Raw genomic sequence first — 22,597 nt, 5'->3', positions numbered from 1 at the left:
TTGTCTTAAATGTCTTAGTTTGGTGGTGGAGAGTGTGGGTTCCCTTGGATTGAATTTTCATCCCAGCGCTTCTTAACTGTGTGACCCGGGGCTAGTTTTTGTGCCTCAGTTTCCTGAGGGGGCTAATAATAGGATATGCCCCCCAGGTCACTGGGAGGATTAAATGAGAAAGTACACGTGAAGTGTGTAGGTTGAGACCTGCCTCGAAGAAGCCTCATTAAATTGAGCTGCTGTAATTCTCTGGGAGAGAACGAGGTTCATGCAGAGATTGTGAGGCTGCAGGTCAGGCAGATCTGGCTGAATTCCAGGTCCACCATTTATCACTTGGACAAGTTGCTTCACTGCTCTAAACCTCAATCTTTGTCTGAAAAATGAAATTCTCATACCAGACTCATCTCCCTGCACTGTTGGGAGGAATATATAAGATGAAACAACGTAAAGAAGTATAACATGGTCATGGTCATGTAATAGTTTCAATAAATTCATTCATATTCATTTCCTTTCTCTTCCGTGGGAAGTATTCTCAGCTCTATTATTTCGGGTGGGGAACGGGGTCACAGCTAAGTCAGATGGCCTATGTCTTCCCTGTGTTCTTAGGCTCCATGTCAAAGGAGACTTCTGACAATAGGGAATAGTGGTATGAAAAATCTACACTAGCAAATAATATAACAAATGTTTATACGTGAGTTTAAAAATGTATTGTTTTGGCTACAGATTTTTCTTCCTAATTATAATCGGTATCAGATAATATTAAAATTAGTTGGCCTTCCCTGAGTAACACAGACTGGCGATGAATGGAGGAGATAGAAAAGAGAAAACTAGCCGGTACTTAAAAAATATTGCTATGGGTAATCTGCATGTGAGTAATTGGAATTTTATCATCAAAGATGTTCAACCACTTCACAAATAATAATAATATTACTGGGGGGGGCGGTGTTGGTGGTGCTGGGATGAATTGGGAGATTGGGATTGACATATATACACATATGTTTAAAATAGATAACTAATAAGAATCTGTTGTATAAAAAATAAACAAAATAAAATTCAAAAATAATAATAATACTTATTGAGTACTCACTATATGCCAGACATGCTGAGTAATTTATACACAATATCTAATTAAATCTTCCCCTAAATGCTATCAAGTAATTGCTGTGGTTCTCACTATTGCAAATAAAGATACTGATGGTTAGAGAGGTTAAAAAAATCACTCCAGTCACTTCCTAAATTGATTGTTCAGCTTAAATGATAGAATGGTGTAGAGTGGTCAGTTTTGACCTTTTCTTGTTACCATCTGACTTCATGACACAGAACTTTACAACAAAGAACTTTAAAAAACTTTAGAGCAATATTGTTCCAATATCTTGTAATTAGGAACCATGTTTTAATTTGTCTGCATGGTCCTTAGTAATCCTGTCCAGAAATCAAAGGCCTGGTTTGGTACAGTTATGCTCCATGTCCTGCAGTAATTTTGAGAGGAATCTGGGATAATAATTGCAAATCCAGAGAACTTATCCTGTGGAATATTTAACACTGGAGGGGACTGTACTTAGAGTAATATTAACTATCAGCCCTCTGGTTTTACGCTTCTTTTCTATTCACACCCCACACTCTGGGTTTGAGTCCATTCATACCTCCAAGTCTACAACTGCAGCTCAGACATGTCTCCCCAACTCCAGACTTAGAGAGCTGCCATTGAACCTTTTAAACATAACGGAACCATTTGTGTCCTCTCCACTAAAGTTTTTGATTTATTAATTTATATTTGTCTAAATATCTTTCTTCTGTCTTGGACTCCCTGTTCTTGGAGAGCAGTGTCTTTTTCATTTTTATGTCTTCACCCCTAATGTAGTTTCTGAAGAATAGCAGTTTAGTAATAGATATTTGTTGAATGAATGGGGGCTCTTGACTATTCACGATCCAAGAGAGCAGGAACCACGCCTAGCCTGCTCACCACTGTGTCCCCCTCTTCCCAGCACCCTCTTCACATCACGTGGCACAGGGTGGCTCTACTGAAGAGCCTCTTACCTGGGTGAAGGACCCATGGGCATCCTCACCACACCAGAATCTCCAGGAGATCAGGGAGCTTGTCTCCTCCTATGTCACTCTATCCTCACTGCCCAGCACAGTGAAGGACTCATCAGAGTAGGGACTCAATAAATAATTGTTGAATGAACAACTCCTCTCATTGAATCCTCCACTTTTCCCTCCTGTTGAGACAGAAAAGGTGAAGGCTAAGACCCATTATTTTGCGGTTTTTTTGAAGGCACAGAGCAATTGCCCTAGTGTTTTATAAGGAAGGTTGGTAATATTTCCATCCCTCTTTTCATTGGCCATTGTGTCACAAACTAATTGAAATATATGTCTATAGAGCCCTGAAATATCCAACTAGGAAAGTGAGGATCTGGAACATATTCCTTTTTGCCCACAATTCCAGTTCTCCAGGGGTGCTGGCCAGTCTACATTCCCGTCTAGATCCTCTTTGATGTGACATGGGACCCCCTTGCATAGTCACCCAATGGCAATTTGCAAGTCTCCAGATGCAGTAGAGAATAAAATTTTTAAAATTCGTTGGGGGATATCTCTTTTATTTTCCAAGTCTGGGAGAGGGTCTTGGGGAACATGCACAAAGACCAATTTTTCCATTATGACAAGCCCACCATCCTAATTGTGAATCCATGGCACTACTTTTAAGACACTTCCATGAGGAAATCTGTATTTAATGTTCCCAGGGTTACAGCAAGTCTGGATTCTTCCACCACAAAAGAAGAGTGACAGTCCCAGGTCAGGATCCACCAGGATGTCCCCTGTTATCTCAAGTCATGTCTTAACACAAACACACAAAAATCCTTCATGACTAATCTTACTTAAATTATATTTTGAGAAGAAATAGATACGGAATGTTCATCAAGGGGGATTTGAGAGTGGATGTATTTCAAAAGTATACCAGGAAGAATGCCAAAATAGTTGGGAATCATTGCTCTCTAATGACATATCTCAGGTCTTCTACATGTTTATCCAACTTTTTGTTGGGAGTGCTGACTACTCAAAGGCTGGAAAGAAAAACAGCCCTTGTGTCTCAGCAAATCACACACCTGTGATATTCCTGACCAAGGCTGCTGCACAAAGGCCAGTGTGACCCATGTTATACTTTACTTTCTTCTTTAACAAGAACACTAATGGCACCAGGAATTCCTCGCCTTTTCCATTGTCTGTATCCAACTATCTTGCTGAGCGCTGAAAAGATATTTCAGTTTTCCTTCCTTTGCCTTTATCTGTCACCCCAAAGATTGTGTTCATTGTTCAGTGATGTGAAATACCTCTGGCGTTGGCATTCCAGGAACGTATGTGGACCAGGTAATGAAGTAGCAAAGGATCAGTAGGCGGAGATGGAAACTGAGAATTGGAATTCCAGAAAACAATCCGTGGGTGATTCTGCTGCTGAGCAAAACCTGGGAATCCTGACCTCCAAATCTAGGACTTGGCTGGATTCTTGCAGGCGATTATGATGGGTCCTTTATGGCTTTTTTGGTTCTTACGCGATACTCCAATATAAAGTCTCTGAACTTACTGGGGTTCTCCTCCCCTTCCTGACGTTAAAAGGATGCTGGTTCTTTACCATCTTTCCCTCAGAGTTCTCATTGCTGTATCGCCTTTTTCAAACTCTGGAGAGAAATAAGGTCCCTGATGTGGCACCTTGGCGATTCTTGTCACATTATAAAAGTCATCCCCGGAAACTGGCAGGTGAGAATACAGGGAATTCTCACCTTTCTGGTGTAATGGGGTCTGACATAAGATGTAATACAGTTCACAAGATTGGGTGCAGGTGTATACAGAGCTTGGGTTCTCCGGCTTTTTCATACATTTATTCCACCATAGATATCTTCCAGATCAGGGGCTTTCCAACATTTTTGACATTTGATGTTGTAAAATATATAGTACCGTGTGTGTGTGTGTGTGTGTGTGTGTGTGTGTGTGTGTAGCTGAAGCAAAGTTTCAGATGAACTAGTACTTCCTTTTACTATGTGTGAGGGACTCTATTTTTATTCTATTAAAAATATATTGATTAAGTTCGCTAGACTAAATTTGTATCACAATGTGTAACCTCGATCAAACCTGCACTTAGAAAAATATTCATACTGTTCAGATTTAGCAGGAGTTAATATGTTTATACCATGTTAGTAACAGAAATAATATCTGGTTTCATCAGCTGCTTGCTTACTTTGAATCAGGAAGTGAGCTAATCACTTTTCATAAATGATTGCATTTTATCTTCACAACCCTATGACATATGTGTTATTATTCTCACGTTAACGGTGAAAATCTGAACCTTATGCGGTTGCTCAGTGTCATTTGTTGGATATGAAAGGTCTGTGCTGCTTTGCCTTTGAATTGAGGTTATCCTGTAATCAAACTAGAGCTTCTAGCCCTAATTACAATCAATGAATCAAGAACTTAATGAGCGCATGCCCCGTGGACACACAAAGAGGATTAAACATTGCCCCTGCTCACATAGAGTGTACAAGCTAGTCAAATCTCTACCTTAAATAACAATGTATGGCCTAAACAAGATTTTGAATATAACGTAATATCTAGACAGTGAAAATTTAGTTGACAATTATGTGATTGAAACAATAGGGCTGTGACTTCAGAGCAGCATGACGTCACTTTAGCCTAGAGGGACCTGGGAGGCTTCATGTAGGAGGTGGCCTTAAAGGACACATGAAGTTGAAATGGTAAAGAATAGAAATGAGGACATCTCAAACAGGTGGGGCAATGCAAGACACAAAGGAGGATGGACGTGCAGTAAACAGGCTTAACCAGGGATGTATTTCTGTAGAGTAGAAGTTGTCTACCCTTGCTCCTCAGAAATATCTCAGGAGCTAGGGCAGGGATGGGGGTGTCTTGGTCTTGGCTTACCACACCTGTCTTTACCAAGGCCAGAAACATTTTCATGTGCACACTAGCTCCCAAGAAAACATTTGAACAAAGTGTACTGATGCTTTTTTAAAAAAGTGGGTGAGGACCATTTACATAATGAAACAGGATATCAGGTTGGAAAAGTGGACTAGACATTCCATACATAAGGCCTTGGGTGCCCAACCAAGGGGCAAAAATCTGAGAACTGGCTTTGTCCACCTATGTCCATTATCTCTGTGCCCAGGGGCAAGTGACACGACTTTGCTGATTCTGTTTCCAGTGAAATAAGAATCATGGGAATTATTACCCCTTACCTGGCACCCAGGGCCTTGTATGAGACCTCTAGTCAACTTTTCCATGATAAGTTCCTAGGAGTAAATAAGGTGAATATGTGAAAAGTGTTTTGTAAATTCTAAAGTCCTATATGATGTCAGCAGTTGTTTTTACTGTTAATATGGAGAATTTAGACCAATGAAAAATTTTATCATTTATCAGATAGTAAATGAGAACCGTGAAAGGTGTTACTCCAAGGGATTGGTGTGTTGGAGTAGTTTGGGAAGATTAATCTGGCCTTGGGAAATTAGCTGGAAGGAGGAAGGGTGAACAGGGGTGATTAGCTTGGAGGACAGTAAATTAGTCAAGATGTGAAGGGATAAGGGGAAATCAACAGAACCTGGAGACTAACTTCAAAGGGCAATGGCCAGAAAAAGAAGGAAATATGAGAAATATATAATATACCTTTTTTTTTTTTTACAAAATGCTTTTCACAGTCATGCTCATTTAACCAGAGAAGGCTCAGAGAGTTTATTCACAGGAAGTTTCAGAAATGTTCTAGATAAGGCTGGAAGGAGGGGGTAGTGTTTTGGGAAGTGTTTCATTATAGACACATTGAGTTTTAGAGGACAATGGGATATCCAGGTGAAGATTTTTGGTGGGCTGAAGTGCAGATCTGGTAGTTTTCATATAGAGGGGACAGGAGGCAGAGAAATGGGCTCTACAAGACAACGAAGAGGTGCAAAGGGCTGAGGAAAGGTAAGAGAAGGGAGGACTTGTAAAGCAGACAGAAGAATAGTTAACAAAGTGTGAGGAAATCCACGATAGCTTGGGAGGGCAGGGGCAGCCAGAGAGACAGCAAAGAGAATAGGGATTGAATAACAGTCATTCGACCTCAAGAAACCATGATACTTTGTAGGATCCTTATTTTACCAGAAACTAAGAACCTGCAAGGTCGTGTTACTTACCCAGGGGCACAAAGCTAATGGACATAACTGGACAAAGTTGGGCCCTCAGACCTAACACCCTTGGATCATCTTCCGAATCCCCTTACCGGGCACCCAGGGCCTTGTATGAGATGAGATCTCTAGTCAACTTTTCCAACCTGATATCCCAATTCTTTTTATCAGTGGTTTTTACACACTTTTTTTTCCTTTTTCCTATCTATCTATCTATCTATCTATCTATCTATCTATCTATCTATCTATTTATTTATCTATCTCCCTCCCTCCGTCCCTCCCCTCCCTGCCACCAGCCCGGGACGTCTCCCTCCTTCCTTGCCATGTAACCCACGCCCCCAGCCAGCAGGTGGAGCCACACCTTTCCCTCCCTCTGCCCCTTCCCCTCCTGGAGGTGCCCCAGGGGCATGCGCCTGAGCCCTGGGGCCAGTGCTCGACTGCTAAGACCCAGGCTGCTTCCTGTCAGCTGGGGAAGAGTTCTTTCTTTTGAAACATCAGTGTGCTTTGTTAAAACGGTATCTCGTGAGTAAATATTAAAACATATAAAGCCTCAGATGGTAGAGGTGGGGGAAGGACTACAGCAGATTAAAGAGAGCAGGTGCTAAAGAAGGTGAAACATTCCTTGTCAAGTACCTATTGAAGAACTTTGCTTAGGAAGGGAAGGGAGCAAAAGTCCAGGTGGGGCTTTAGGGTGAAGAAGGGTGTTTTGTTGTTGTTTTGGTTTGGGTCTCCAATTTGGGAAGAAAGACTTATATACATGGCTGGGTCTCTGCCAAGATTAGAGCATCATGTTATATACTTTAGTATGAGAGGGGAGGGTATAGACCCTCCCCTTCCTATGCTCCTGGTATAGCATTACTCAAGGGAAGAACCTGAACCTTGTCCTACTTTGGGTTTCCACTGGAAGCCTGATTAATAAATAGGGTCCCGGGCTTCCCTGGTGGTACAGTGGTTGAGAGCCCACCTGCCGATGCAGGGGACACGGGTTCGTGCCCCGGTCCGGGAAGATCCCACATGCCGCGGAGCAGCTGGGCCCGTGAGCCATGGCTGCTGGGCCCGCGTGTCCGGAGCCTGTGCTCCGCAACGGGAGAGGCCACAACAGTGAGAGGCCCGCGTACCGCAAAAAGTAAATAAATAAATAGGGTCCCTGTTGGAAAGGAGGATACCCCACACATACAGAACATCTCAGATTCATCGAAGACAACTCAGTAACAGGTCCAAGGGGAGACAAGCTGCAGTAGCTTTGAGAAAACAGGAGGCCATGCTTGAACCTACCCTGACCCAGCTCCCTGGATGGCTGAGGGCCCTGGGACCAAGAGGGCTGGGTGATTAAAGCAAGAGACCTTTGTCAGGAGCTCGAGCACTCTGCCCTCTCTTCAAAATACGAACATGTTTTTCGTTATAAGCCAGAGACCCACAGAGAGGTGATGAGAGAGAGAAAGTAATTCCAAGAGGGAGCACACATGCCCAGAAGATATTTGATGGAGGTCAAAGGTGGGCCGGTGCCACCAGGTGGGCCACAGAGTAGAACATCAGCCGCACAGTGCTTCATGGGAGGTGGCGTTGGCATGGGCAACCTGGGCATGGGGACATGACAGAAAAGGCACAGGCAGCACTAGGATTGGTAGATGAAACCCCTTCCTTCCATGCCTTCAAAATACAGAAAGCGAGAGGCTTGAGGTCTTGCATTTTGCGTGGGAAGGAGGAGGACTGGACTTAAGAACAAACCTTCATAGAATCTATAAGCTGGGGGAGCCAAAGAGACCATTTGGTAGCATGCATGTATGTAGTCAAAGAGGAAAAAGGTAGTAGAAACAGAAAAAGAATACTTGGGAAAAGTATAAGATCTCAGAGAGACGAAGGAATTGGTGGACAGCAGAGTTAAAGGCATTGGTCTTGGAAAGAGGTAAGCAAACCTGGCCACATACAGCTGGGAAGGGATGGGGATCACTGTACTAAAAAGAAAATAAGCTAAGACAGTCTCTTATCTGGCAGACTGAACTCTCTAAGGCAGGCGATGCCATGGGCGGCACAAAAGTGTCATCTTGGAGGCCAGAAGCAGTGCAGTGTGAGGAGACAAAGACCCGTGTGATCAAGACAACCCCTTGAGGGGCATCAGTGAAGGATGGTTGTACTGCAGAAATGGTCCGGTTGAAGTTTGATATGCAGTGTATCTCATGAGCACACAGATGGAAGACATGCCCTGGAACGTTTTCCTCCTGAACTGTCATGAGGATTTTTAAAATAATTTAAAACTATGTTGAACACCTATGATGTGCAAGGCAGGCTGCTGAAGTGGTCCTCACAGTGCATAAGGTGAGGCCAAAGCTCTTGAGGCTTCAGAGTTTAGAAGGAGAGGCATGGCAGAGATTGCTGGGTGCCTGACCAACATCCATTTTCTCCCTCTTACATATTCAGGACCTGAATTTATTCCAGGTGGCAATATGCTCTGATAAAAAGGGTATATTTTACAGCTTCTCTGAAATCTAGAAGTGGGCAGTGAGATGTAAGTATAACTCATTGGGTGGGACTTTCATAAATATTCTCTAAAGGGGTCTGATCAGGTGGGTGGGACGTTCTTTTGCCATCCCCTTTCCTTCTTCTTCACTGGAATGAGGACACAATGGCTAGAACTCCAGCAGCCATCTTGGGCCATGAGGTGAACTTGAGAATGGAAGCCCCATACTAAGGTTAGAGGACTAGAAAGGTAGAAGGCACCTAGGCCTCTGGTGCCTTTGGACAGCCATACAAGTCCTACTTTATCTACCACTTCTTTTAAATAAGCGTGAAATACATCTTTATTTTGTTGAGGCCACTTACATTATACACACACATACACACACACACACACACACTAATCCTGAGATTAAATATGAGATTCACATAACTCAGCTAAAAAGAAGAGATGCTTAATCAATTTGAAAGGCGTTAATTATTAAAAGGGTTCAGAAAATAGAAATACCTCTCATCCTCTCATGCTGGGAGGTAAGGGAAGCATGGGGTCAAGAAGAGAGCAAGGAGTTAAGGTGTCCTGACCTCAAGCCTTCTGGGTGTTGTGTACAGTCTCTCTGAGGCTGCATTAAGAGGTTAGCAGTGAGGCAGATTTTGACCCAAATCTGTCCGACTCCAAGCCTTCCTGATCAATTGTGCTCTCTATTCTTTACTATTTCCTCTTCCATTGGAGCGATACCTTAAGAGGTAGGATTCTGTAATGCATTGCATCTGTGATGTTGGTATATGAATGAACAATTCATATGATTTCTCAGGGTTGCAGTCAACCAGGAACAGGGAGGCCCCTGTTGGGGAAGAGAACTGACACTCTGTCCTTGGTGAGTGTAAAGGTGGCAGCTGGGTGATTCCCATGCCAGAGGTCATCAGTGGGATCTGAAGGATAATTAAGCCACAGGGATCAGTCCCACACACCCTGATTCTATCAGTCCACTGAAGGAGAGAGCACACATCAGATCTGTGCATCCAAATTATGGAAGAAATTTCATTATCTCTAGGGTCTGTGCCTAAAAATCCCACTCTTGCTTGAATTCCTTACGAACAAAGCTCTGAGATGAGATGCTTCTTCTGAACGTTTGCTTCTTCCCCAGACATTCAGCCAGCTGCTTTTCTTCGCAGCTCTCCCATATTGCCAGAAGGGAGACAGGAGACTGCAGCTCCTGTTGCAATCTCTAGTTCCAACATGAGTTTGTGACCCTCGGAAGACTGCGGTTTTCAAAGGTTGTCTGGACCAACAAGACACTGAGCAGGCGCAGTGTGGGTCACCTTGGAGCAAGGGTGTGGGAACGCCACACCTATTCTGCTAATGACCAAACAGAACTGCCTTAGTTTTCCTTCTTTCTTTTTTTTTTTTTTTTTAAACCAAACACAACAGATTCTTCTAGTTCCAGGTGCTTCCTCACTTTCGTGCTCTTTGCTCAGACAGGGTGAGCAAAGATCTGACTCTCAGCGTCTGAGGGGCCTTAACGAGGCCGGGCAATCCTGGACACAGTCCCAGGGAGGGCAGGTGTTGTGCGCGGATTCGACGAAGCAACCACGAGTCACTCCCGTGTCGGCGACAGACAGGGGACAGGCGGCTCTCTACCTAAGGCAGACTTCTCTCTATCCCTGGAGGGCACACTGCCTCCTCTTTCCCGACTCCTTCGCCCCGGCCCTCGCGGGGTGTGAACGGGCAGGTGTTAACACACCTGCTTTGAAGGGCGCGTCCGTCACCCACCGAGTACCGCGCCAGCAGCTGCTGGTACCCTTGCCCCTCGGAGCGCGGCGGCCGCGCGCGCCATAGGGCCGGGCGCTTAAGGCAGGGGGAGCTGAGGGACGGGGGACGCTGAGTCTCTCGGCCTCGGCTCAAGAAGCCCCGCCAGCCGCGGAGGGGCAGGACCGGGCAGCTCTTAGCCGAACTTGGGCAGACTGAAGCTGCCGCCGCCGCCGCGCGTCCCCCATCGTGGCAGATAGCACGGGCGATGGGGCGACCCCTTTCCCGCCCCCCGGGGCCTGGCGACCAAGAGGTCGCCTCCTCCCCGGTTCGGGGCAGGGTCTGCCGGGCGCGCCTGCTCCCCCCGCGGTGAAGTGTCTTCCTCGGCCTGCAAGGCCGGAGCAAGAGCCGCGGCCCCCGGGACCCAGGGCGCCCACTGCGGGCGGGACCCGGGCAGTGCAGCCCGTGTCCCTGAGCCCGGATGACTGCAGGCGACGGGAAGCCGCCTCCACCTCCTCCCCGCGTCAGCCGCGAGGCGCCGTCGGGCCTGCGCCCGCTCAGTCGATGCCCGCGGGGCGCACAAGTGGGCAGCGTGGGCGCAGCCGTGGAGCGCGGACCCCCTGCCTCGGCCCACCCAGCACCGCGCGGTCCCGCCATCGGTGGACCCATTTCTACTGGCCTCACCAGCCTTCGCAGCTGTCCCCATCTTCCCCCTGGAGGCAACCTACGCACGAGGGCATCTGGAGTGAGGTCACTGCCACCTTGATTTTTATCTTAGAAGAGTCTCAGTTCTGCTTAAGAGGGTGAGCTCCTTTGCGCTATTCAAGTAGGGTTTAAACTTATACTCACACAGAATTTAGCCTCTAATCGGCCAGACTTATTTAAACGGCACAGAGTAAAACCTTCCAGTTTTAACATCCACTCTGGTGTTTGCTGGAAATTTGCCACCGAATTTCGGCGCGAGCTGAAGGTTACCAGGATTTATCATTGTTTCCCCAGGATGTTTAACCCTCATGGGCACCTCTTCTTTCATTTAAGATACTTAAAAAAAAAAAAAAGAAAAATTTCTTGTAAGCACTTTGGCCATTTTGTTTAAGAAATTTGTTTTATCTCGCCTGGTTTTGAAATCCAGAACTATGTCTGAAATGGGGAGGAGGGAGTGTTGGAGACAGAAACCAGCTGTGTACCAGGAAATAATAAGTATCATGCAAAAATATCACAGCTAATAGATGTCCTTTACGAGTGGAAATATCTATGTTTAATTGCTTTAAAAATGTGGGTGGAAAACCACAATTATACATTGTGAAAACAAACCTGTACAGATAATTTCTGAACAATACAAAACAAGTGCTGAAAATTTTTTCTCTAGGATTGATATAATTATTCCAAAATTATGACACCACCTACCCAAATATCATGTTGCCCCACCTGCAAATCCTTGAAGAGGAATAGTTCCCGATCGAATGCATTTAGACTCGTCCTTAATAAAACGAAAGTTGCATAGCTTTTTATACTGTTGTACACCCTCAAATGCATCTTCCAATATCATTGTCAGCTTAGTGTTATTCTCGATATTTAAAATGTTCAATTTTTCAGAGATACATTATATATAAATTCCTAATAATTATAAACACATCATTTTATTCATCTTATTTTTAATAACATGCATTTTTATAATTACTGTACAACTGAAGTAGACACTGAATTATGCTGTGTGCACGTCTTTATTCAACAGTATATTCTTAGACACCTTGTTCAAACAAATTAAGTGAATTTAAAAGAAAATAAAACATGAAAAAAATAACCTTCCAGTAGAAACAGAATCACAGTGCTTTACAGACAAAAGGAAAGGAAAAGAAGTTCTCATAGGAAAAGAGATTTATTATTACATAGAAAATTCTCACAATAGTTGAAACACACTCCAGAAACTAGTAAACACCTTAGCTAGAGTTGTGCCTATTACTCAGCCCACAAGCATCTGCTTTGTCTTAATCAGAAGGGGGAGGTGAATGACCACTGTTTATTTTCATTTTCCTCATTAATTATGAAAAACTGCATTTAATTCATCTTGCATGGTGAGAGATTGGCTGCGCAGATGTAAGTCGTAAGGGAAGTGGCTGTCGGTGGGCAACCTGAACATGGCACCCTGCCCAAGGGGACCCCTGGGTGGCACTGCACAGTAATGCATGCCGTAATTGTAATTTTTGCCATAGTCCAAGGTTTCTTCTTGCTTCAGGGAAAATATCCCATTATAGTTAATTGGGGGAGGACTTAAGGGACCCTCAAACTGAGGGCTGGCACACTCAGGGGAAGTGCTTTCATAGAAGGATTCATACGCACTGCAATAATTGTAGGGTTTCATGGACTTGGAATTATCAAGAGTTCCATGCCCCGGGGGAGGGGTGAGCTCAGGGCTGTGGTAGGGCGGGTAGAAGGTAGAGTAGGGTGACCTTGTGTGGTGTGCCGCCTCCCCACCCTGACCCATCAGGAAACTCCTGGCATTGAGCTGCAAGCAGCCTGCCACCAAGTTTGTAGTTGGCTGGGAAAGACCTTTGCATAAGTTTTGGACGAACGTGAGCAGATCAGGTCTCTTGCCGATTCTCAGAATTTCAGAAAGTGCCCAGATGTAGTTTTTGGCCAGTCGTAAAGTTTCTATTTTGGACAGTTTTTGGGTTTTAGAATAACAGGGGACCACTTTTCTTAAATTGTCCAGGGCGTCGTTGAGGCCGTGCATCCTGTTCCTCTCGCGCGCGTTAGCTTCCTGTCTCCTGAACTTGACCCTCTCCAGTCGGAGCTTGGTCGTCTTTTTTTTCCTAAGACCCCTCCTTCTGGGCAACCCATTTTCATCTTCCTCTTCCCTGTCTTCCTCCTCTTCTTCTTTCTCAGTCTCTTCTCCAGGGGCCCTTTTGATGCTCTTTCCTCGAAGGACAATCTGTTTGGAAAAGCTTTCTGGTTTCTTAATTTGCTTCTGGTCCTCGCATTCTCTAGAAAACTTTCTGCACATCTGGGATTCTGGCATTACAACTGACTCATCAAACGGTAGTGTTAACATGGTTCTCTAATCTTAAATTACCTGAAAAAATGCCAGCACAATATTTAAAGTGTTTTCATTTTTAAAGTTTATACACTTAAAGCATATTCAATGACTTAATCATAAGAATACAAAAACATGAGAAAAAGACTGATTTTTACATTAAATAAAATTTTTGAGTTTGTGCAGCCTAGTAATTATTAAAGAAAACAATGACACATGCAATAGGATTAATTTATACCAAATTATCAAAAGAAAATAAAACAGGAAGTATTTATTGTAATACCACCACCACCTCCATTTCTCTTTGATTTTAAACTGATTTTTAATACACGAAAAGGACAGTGAAATTCAAACAAATGCAAAACATGATATAGCAATGCAGAATTTCATTAATTCCAATTCCCCTGAGTGCAAAATGAGAAGAGGCACCAGTTTTTAAAATAAAAAATGCTACCTCTCCATTAGCTGACAAATTTGTGGAGATTTATTTTTTAGAAAGAAAATAAGCCTTAACTTTATTTGCTGTATTATATAACTGTGAATTTAGATAAGTGGCTGTTGAAATACACAAATTTAAAGAAAAGATTAATCAGAGCCAATTTAAAAACTGCTTTCTTTCTGATCCGTAACGAAACATGTAAGAGAGCACTCTTTTCCCAACCTTCACCAAAAAAAGCGAGGGGGAGGTTAGGCTAATTTGGGATAAACTCTATAAATAAATTTTAAAAATCACTGGCATTATTTTAAGTCAAGAAAAATATTGAGACTGCTTCTCTATTTTAAATTTTTCTCAGTGTAATTGTCTGTTTACTGCTGTTCAAATCATCTGACAAAAAACACTCTCGTAGTGTTTTTGTTCTACGAGCCACAGAAGTCTCCCTCTAGCTAATATCTGACAGGAACGGTCCAAGGATTCTGACTGCAATTGTGCACGTGTATTCAGAATCCCGAATGAAAGGGGAAAATAATTTGTGTTTCAAATGCAATTTTGGCTTTCGTTTGGCAAAGCAGCAAGTATTTTCATCTAAAGTCTTCAAACAAATAGGCATGTTAAAACAGAGACTTTTTAATTTAACAATCTCCAGCTCCCTCAACACACACACACACACACACACACACACAAACACACACACGCAAACTCTTAATAATGTCTACATACTTGCAGTTACATAATAGCCGTGAAAGTATGTGATAATTACATCATAAGAATGAAATATGATAAGAAGTTATAGATGACAAAAGACCATATAAATACTATAAGACAGTGACACTGTATCTTTAAATACTTGCATGCAAAGCCAGCATCAATTGAAGTATATCTTTATTTATATTACCTTAGGTTTTAATTTCATTCAATAATCAGTTTTCATTTTGGATCTTCCACATCTTTTCAGGCTGAGTGTCGCATCGTCTCCTGGAGTCTCTAGATCTGTGTGTATCTGCACTATCTCATTGATCTCTAAAAAGTGACATTGATGCCAACTGCCAGAGCTGGTACCCATGCCATCTGCTAGTGACGTCACAGGGCAGAGAGAACCATGTGATCCTCTCTCTTGGGACCTTCATTCTGCACTGATCATCTGGCATCCCTGTAAGTGGGTACCAGCATTCATGCATCAACACAGAAGGTTAGACTGATAGGGAAAAAAATCTGCACCAGCCTTTCACATACAGTAGGTGCGTTTCTCCTCGAGCTGCTTCGGCTTCACTGGCAATCTGTAGAAATAGCTGTGTTAGTGTTCAGTTTCGCCCTGCCAACGGTGCAACTATTAGGTAGTCGTTAATATTCCATTCATTTGCAAGGTGGGCTTTTGTGTGTGAGCGAGAGGTTTTTTGTTGTTGTTGTTGTTGATGTTTTGTAAAGATCACCATCCCATTTGTGCACCTGGGTGCCCAGGGAAAGAAAGCCGTGAAAAGGAGCTGAGATCAGGAAAATGGTCTTGAGATGCTTAACCAAACTAAGATTTGTGTAAGCGAACAGGGATCAACAAAGGTCTCCTTATTTCCTTTCATGGCATGTAACTTATGGGTGTGTGTCTGTGTGTTCTCTTATTGACATGTAAGACTTCTGTGCTTCTTAAGAATTTGGAATAAAAGAACAGTTTCTCCATCTGGGGTCTGTGAAAGACATCCTCAGATGCTCCCCTTTCTACACTTGCTGGTATCTTTCAACAACTTTTCAGAGAGATTCTTTGTATATCTGTGTAAAATGCAGAGACAACTGCAAGTCCACTGTGAAAGATTTCAAACTACATTCTTATGTCCTCTACCCAAAGTCACAACTTCACTCTCTTATTGTCCCTCTCTTTACAGCCTTCACTGGCCTGTTCCTTCTCATTTCATTTCATATACAATGAACATAAAAATTATCACTTAGGTTTTTGTCTTTCCCTAGCATTTTGCTGAGTATTTTAGTCAAAGGTTAGCTTTCCTATTTTTTGGAGCTTTCAGATTTTTTTCTTTCTCCTGAAAATCATCCCCTCACATTTTCCCCCCTCTGGATCAAAATCATTTTAAATATCTTCTCATCCCTGTATCAGTGTCCAGTTGTTTTTCTCTGTCAGATTTATTTCATACTTACCTTTTTCTTCCACTTTTCCCTTTTGGTTTCTTAACAAAAGCAGGGTACAAACAGTTAAGCAAAGCTGGCAAAGCCTTATAGATAAAACGAACTGTGAAGCCAGAGGCAAACCTCGCCTTCTCCTTTTCTCTACTCCCCTGCCACCACCAGCCCCCTACCCCTGAAATAAAAGGACATTTTATTTCAGGATTGCCTGTCACTGAAGTTAAAAGGGCGCTTTAAAAAAAAATAAAAGTTTAAAAATAGACAAACACAACCTTTGTTGTTTGACAACTGAGTAATCTCTTTCTATAAAGTGAGACAGTATGCTTTTGGTATTAAAGTAATCCCTGGCAGAGTTGTAACTGTTGAATCTGTGTTAGCATTCCCCTTATAAATCCCAGTTTTGAAAGGTTTAAAATTCTGCTGCTTTAATGCACTTTGGTTCCAAATTGGCATCGGGGGACTCAAGCTAAATGCAATTTTTCTCCTGTCATACCCCACTCATTTCCGTCTCCCCACAAAGTTACCTGACTTTGCCTGGACTGTTCGAGAAAAGATGGGGAAGTTGGCAAAAAGAAGAATCATGCTAAGTAAAGGAGGGTCATTTTTTGTCTCTCAGTGGTCTGGTAAAAAAATGCAAATTTAAAATAAGGCTATAAACTCATAACTTAAAATATTGGGTAGGTTGGCCTAGCTCATGTTTTTAAAAAAATCAGACACACCAAAGGCGTTTCAAATTTGTTGTTTAAGGGAATAGTCCTGGTAATGGGTGCATTAAGTGTATTTCATATAGCTTTTGGTTCAAAAACTACACACAATTTTTATATCAGCACAGAGAATATCTATAGGAAGACCAGGTGCAGAATTTTGTTTGTTCTCAGGAATGGTTTACTTTTTAAATGTAAAGGAGGGTAAGTAAGTATCAGAGTCACAAGCCATGAAGCAGCCAGCCCCGTCATGAATGTTGCATATTGCACCATATTTTAAACTTGCAAAGTCTCCAGAAGCTGCATTGTATTACAGGCATCACAGACATGAAAATCAAAATCCAAGGAACAGATAAAGTGACACATTAGTAGAAAATTATCACCGATGTAGCTCATCCCAAGGATAGATTTTATACTTTATCTTTGCGATGTGCAGACAAATGAGAACCAGCTTTTCCATGAAAACATTTGGGGCTGTTCTATTTCTGCCTTTGAACACGAAATAAAACCCTTTGGTGGTGGTGGTGATGTGGCGAGGTGGGGTATAGAATCTGTGTTGAGGTTTTCTGAGTATTAATCTATTGTTTGAATGTCTTAGTTTTTTTTTTTTAAAGGGAGGAAACAAAAAGTTGTTATGTCAAGATTTAGCAAGGATTCAGTGTGTTTGTACAATAGTCTTTCAAAAGAAATTTCGTTATGCATTTTCTACTGTAGTTCCAGATATGCAAATGTCTGTGCTGTTAATATGCATTCATAACATACACCATAACGGCTGTTCTACTCTCTGCTAAGAAAGCATGTTAACACCAGTACTCCAAACAGAAATACATTGTGAGTTATAGACAAATACTCGGAGTAAAGGGAGTGTATCCTCACCATTTCTCCTTTTACGGCAATCACTGCACACCAAAGTTTACCTCTATAACTCCATTTAATATTAATTGAACTGATATGCTCTTTGCTTCTGAGGCCATGACATTTTTAAATAGATTTTTTAAAATTGCCCAATGTCTATCTGCCTGCCTCTGTCTTGCTTTCACTGGGTGAATGTTCATATTTCACTTATAAAAATGACCCAGAGAAAATTTAGGTATAATTTGACTCAGTTGCAAGGCAACAGAGGCATAAAGTCTAAATTAAGACTCAAGTGTTGTTATTTTTAGGTCATCCAGTTGGTACCTGTGTCTTAGCAAATGGGAATTCTGTTGACTCTCTTTTTCACAATCCCCTCATTACTTAAGAGATCAGTTTGGAACATGACAGGCATTTTTCTCAGCTCTCCAGGGGTATAAGGCAGCAGAATGTAGACCTGGGCAGGATCAGGCAGCAAAACCTCAGAACCAGAGTTTTTTTCCCCAGAAGTAGGGTACTTCCTGAGATAGATTTTGGACCATTTTCTCTATTGCCTTTTTTTTTTTTTAAAGCTTTTAGACAAATGCTTCAGGGCAGCCTGGAAGCCTGTGAACTAGCCCAGTGTTAATCCCTAGAGTTTTAACTCTGTGATCCGCGTTGCCTTGAAAGAGTTTTGTGGCTGTGGCAGAGCATCCCACTTTGGAAAACAGCCCTTGGGGTTTAAATAAAGGTATTTAACTTGTAAGACAAGACACAACACAACCTTATTCCCCTTGAAACTTTAGAGGGCTTAAAAATATAATTTAAACTAGATGTCTTACTATTTTGTTTATGTGCATTACACTAGCATTACTTAGACTAAACAGATAATCTGGAAATAAAGCAACATTTGGATTGCTTTTTAGATTTCTTTCAGAGTGAAGACTAGAGTGAACTGTACTATTATTATGCAATTTAAAAATATATGGTTGTTTATGCCACTCACAACACGCTGCAACATTGTCTTTGACTTTAGTCTTTGCACAAAACAGCACTGCAGTCCTTTCCAGAAATACCTTTCTCATTTTTCCTCCGTGAAGCATACTTTTTATTTTACTCACCAAACCGCATTTATTAAATTCATTTTCTAATTTGTTATCAAATAAGGTCGCCTGAATCTGCCAGTGAAAACTTCTACCAGTATGACAAAACCAGTATTATTGGACTGAGTTATTATACTTCCAGCCATTAGTAAAGAAATGGTGTTTTATTAACTTTTGTGATCTTACTGTAAGAAAATGTAGTTTCCTTTAGGCTTTTACATATATTAAGAATGATTTATTGTCCCTGATGACTATTTTTTATGCTGCTGAATTCAAAATTATTGCTATATTCCAGTGTTGTAATCGTTACTTATAAACATAGAAAACAGAAGTGCAGTTTGTCTTTTTCCTGTTACATGAATCCATTTTGTAAGATTGGAGTGGGTACTTTATAAGGAGATTTTTTTTGCAAAAGTTTATGCAAACTGCATCTTGAAAATCAAGTTTTATATTAGTTGCTTGTATGATGACATGCAGGCTCTCTTCACACAGGGGATTTCTGGATGGATTTTAAGAGGTTCTGGTCCTTCCTAAAATTATGTACAAATTTGGCATATATGTACATATGTACATTTTTCTAAAGAAAGGCTTTCTCTTAGTTTCTTAAAAAGTTGAGAATCACAACAAGAATTTTGATGACCAACTAACCTTGCTGCTGTTTAATAGCTATGTGTCATTCATTTATTCATTCATTCATTCATTCATCCATTCAACAAAGGTTTACTGAATATCACTTTTGGAGTAATTCTTGACTCCTCTTTTTCACACACTAGAAACAAATGTCTGCAGATTCTCTCAGTACTATCTTAAAATTATATCCGGGATCTGACCACTTTCTGGCAATTCCACTACTCCTACCCTGGTCCAAACTGCCTTCATCTCTCACCTGGCCTAAATGGCACCTGGGCTTTCACTCTTGGCTCCGTACATTCCATACACAGTCCTCAACTCAGCATCCTGAGCATCTGGTTAAAACATGAATCAGATTGTATTCCTCTAGGCTCGGAAACCTTCAACGGCTTCCCCTCTCCCTCAGTCAAAACCTAAACTTAACAGAGGCCCCGAGGCTTCCTCTGGCCTTTCTGATCTCACCTTCTACTATTCTCCGCTTCACTCGCTCAGCTCCAGCCACACTGGTCCGCGACTCTTCCTCACACTCTCAGGCACGCTCCTACCTCAGGATAGTTGCACTTGGTCCTACTTGGAATCCCCTTCCCTGGTTTATTCTCACATTCTTCGTCTCTGCTCAAATGCTCCTGTCAGGGAGGTCCCCTCTGACCACCCTAATTTATACTGTACCCCTACCCCCATCTCTCCCCCTCTATCAACCTTCCACCAGTTTTGGTTTTCTCAGTAGAGATGATCCCTTGCTAACACAATACATTTACTTATTTAACGTGTGTATTAATCTGCAGTTCTAGTGCCTGCTCATGAAAGGCCATAAGTACATACTTGTTGAATGAAGATATATGTTCCAGGCACTGGGTTAGTGGTGACTATTCAGTGGCGTGTAGAACAGCCATGGCAAAATTGTTGGGAAGTTTAGTCTAAACGGTGGGCAGGCAATGAACAGGTAAACATAGAAATGTGAAATTTACGTGTTGATGGCTACAGAGAATCATGGGAAGATCTACTGGATCACATGGGAACCTTTTTCTGAGTCATCTTTTGTGCTGAGCTGTGAAGGAAGAGCAACAGAGGCAAGAGTACATGTGAAATGTCTAATGTTCTGGTAGGAGCAGAAGGGTCAGAGCACAGGGAGAGTAAGGATCAGACCATATGAGATTGCATATTGGTGAAGTATTTGGAATTTATTTCAAAGGAAGACATTGAGGGTTTAAGGCAATTTAAGATTTGAAAGGATCATTCTGGCTGCTTTGGAGAGAAGAAAAGAAGAAACAGGGAGAGATTTACAAAGCCTATGACAGTGGACAGAACAAGAGGGGCCTGGCTGTGGCCCGGATTAGAGTGGTGGTAATGGAAATGGAGAGAGGAGGCCCGGAAACATATTTTGGAGATACAGTCAGCAGAACTTACTGATGGATGGTCGTGGATTAGATGCGGGAAAGTTCCTTAACCTCTGGTCCTGATGATAATGAACAGTACTCTTTCACGTGTAATCCGCCAAGCACCAGGCTAAATGCCTCATTTACAGTTGACCCTTGAATAATTTGGGGCTGGGTGATAGAGGTACCAACCCTCTTCACAGTCGAAAGTCCACGTATAACTTATAGGTGGCCTTCCACACACACAATTCCTTCGTATCCATGGTTCCGCATCCTTGGATTCAGTCAACGGTGGATGGTGTAGTACTATGATATTTACTATGGAAAAAATTTGTAAGTGTACCCATGCAATTCCAACTGTGTTGTTCAAGGGTCAACTGTACATTGTCTCATGGGAACCTTGCAATAAGGTAGACGTGACTATCTCTGTTGTAGACTCTATGAAACTATGCGGCTCAGAGAATTAATGTACCCACAACTGCTCAGTTTTTAAGTGGGAGAATCACAATTTGGACATAAGTCTGTCTGAATCCAAATCCTAGTTTCTTAACAACTCACCCTTTACTGATTTAAGAATTAAATGATCAAATGTCAATGAACTGCCTAGAACTGTTTCTAGTACAAAATAAATCCTGAATAAATAATAAATATTAGATGAAGTAGAAAAACTTAACCACGAATCTATTCACAAAATGAAGAATTATCCTATTAATATATCCAGTGACCTAAGCGTTTTTACTATATACATTTGTCTTTTAGAGCCATGCGCATAGACAGGTAGATCAGTAGACTGCCATGTATGACATAATCCTCTAACAGTGATGACAGTCGTCATGACTGAGCTTCTGTTTGTCTGGAATAGTTGAGGGTTGAGTTGTTCATTTATTCTTTCATTTTTTTCATTCCTTCAACAAAACACTTACATTTGTATGTTACCACTCTAGATATTATTAGGAGAAATAAAGATAAACAACAAAGAGCCCCACCTCTCAAGGAAGTTAGAGTTGAATTAACACACAAAATACGTCCACAATATTCTAATTAAAAGCAGAATAAGCTTACTATGATAAGAGAGTTTGTTGGTAGGGAATGAAGAAAACATTTGAGTAGAGTTTGCAGGTATTTGGAGAATTATTTTCATTTGAAGTATAATAAAGACTGAAAAGCACACATGACAATAAGTACACAGCTCCATTAATTTTGACAAATTGAACACATCTGTGTAATAAGATTGTGATCAAGAAACAGAACATTACCAGAAAAGCCTCCTTCCTGCCCCTTCCACGTACCCAACACTTTTCCCCAAGAGAGAGCACTGTCCTGAATTCTAACAGCATTGCTTGGTTTTGTTCATTTTGTACATTATATAAATGGAATCATTCAGTATATACTTTTGGGGGGTCTGATTTCTTTATCTCAGCATTTTGTTTGTGCAGTTAGTTTATCCATGTTGTTGCACGTAACTGTAGAATGTTCATTCTCATTGCTGTATAATATTCAATTGTATGACTATATCATAATTTGTTTCTCCATTCTGTTGTTGACAGGTGTTTGGATAATTTCCAGTTTGGGGCTATTATAAGTAGTGTTATCCTAATACAAATAATTTAGTAAACATATATATGTTAGGTGTAGTCCATTCCTAGGTATATATCCAACAGAAATGCATACATGTATTCTGCATGTGTAATTTTAAGAGGAATTCGGAATAGGACATTTAGAAAGAGTTAATCTTTAGTAATTACCTACATGATAGTCACACACTTTCTAAGATCATTACACAAGATCAATAATATTATCCCAAAGCTATGGAGTCTGTTACAAATCTCCAAGTATTTACTGAGTGATTCCTATGCAACAGCCACTGTGATACTGGAGAAAGACAGTAGAAGACACAATCCTTTCCTTCAATGACTCAAGAATCCTGTTTAGGAAATGAAACTAACAAACTTAAAGCATTGAGATGCATGAGGGGCAGACTATGGCGTAGAGTATCAAAC

General features: G+C 41.7%; 1 protein-coding gene across 1 annotated transcript; it reads right to left on the bottom strand.

The window, feature by feature from the left end:
- Positions 1 to 12,391: 12,391 nt before the first annotated feature.
- NEUROD6 (neuronal differentiation 6) lies at positions 12,392 to 13,405 on the bottom strand (the record flags this gene model as incomplete). The annotated part of the gene is made up of 1 exon (XM_082662321.1): positions 12,392 to 13,405. The coding sequence occupies one exon, from the start codon at positions 13,403 to 13,405 to the stop codon at positions 12,392 to 12,394; it is 1,014 nt and encodes a 337-aa protein (XP_082518447.1).
- Between the last annotated feature and the right edge of the window lie 9,192 nt (positions 13,406 to 22,597).

The sequence above is a fragment of the Grampus griseus genome (genome assembly GCF_964374135.1).
Source record: "Grampus griseus genome assembly, chromosome: 9".
Taxonomy (NCBI): Eukaryota; Metazoa; Chordata; class Mammalia; order Artiodactyla; family Delphinidae; genus Grampus; species Grampus griseus.
Note: the sequence above shows the minus strand (reverse complement) of the source record. Positions and strands in the feature narration are given on the sequence as shown.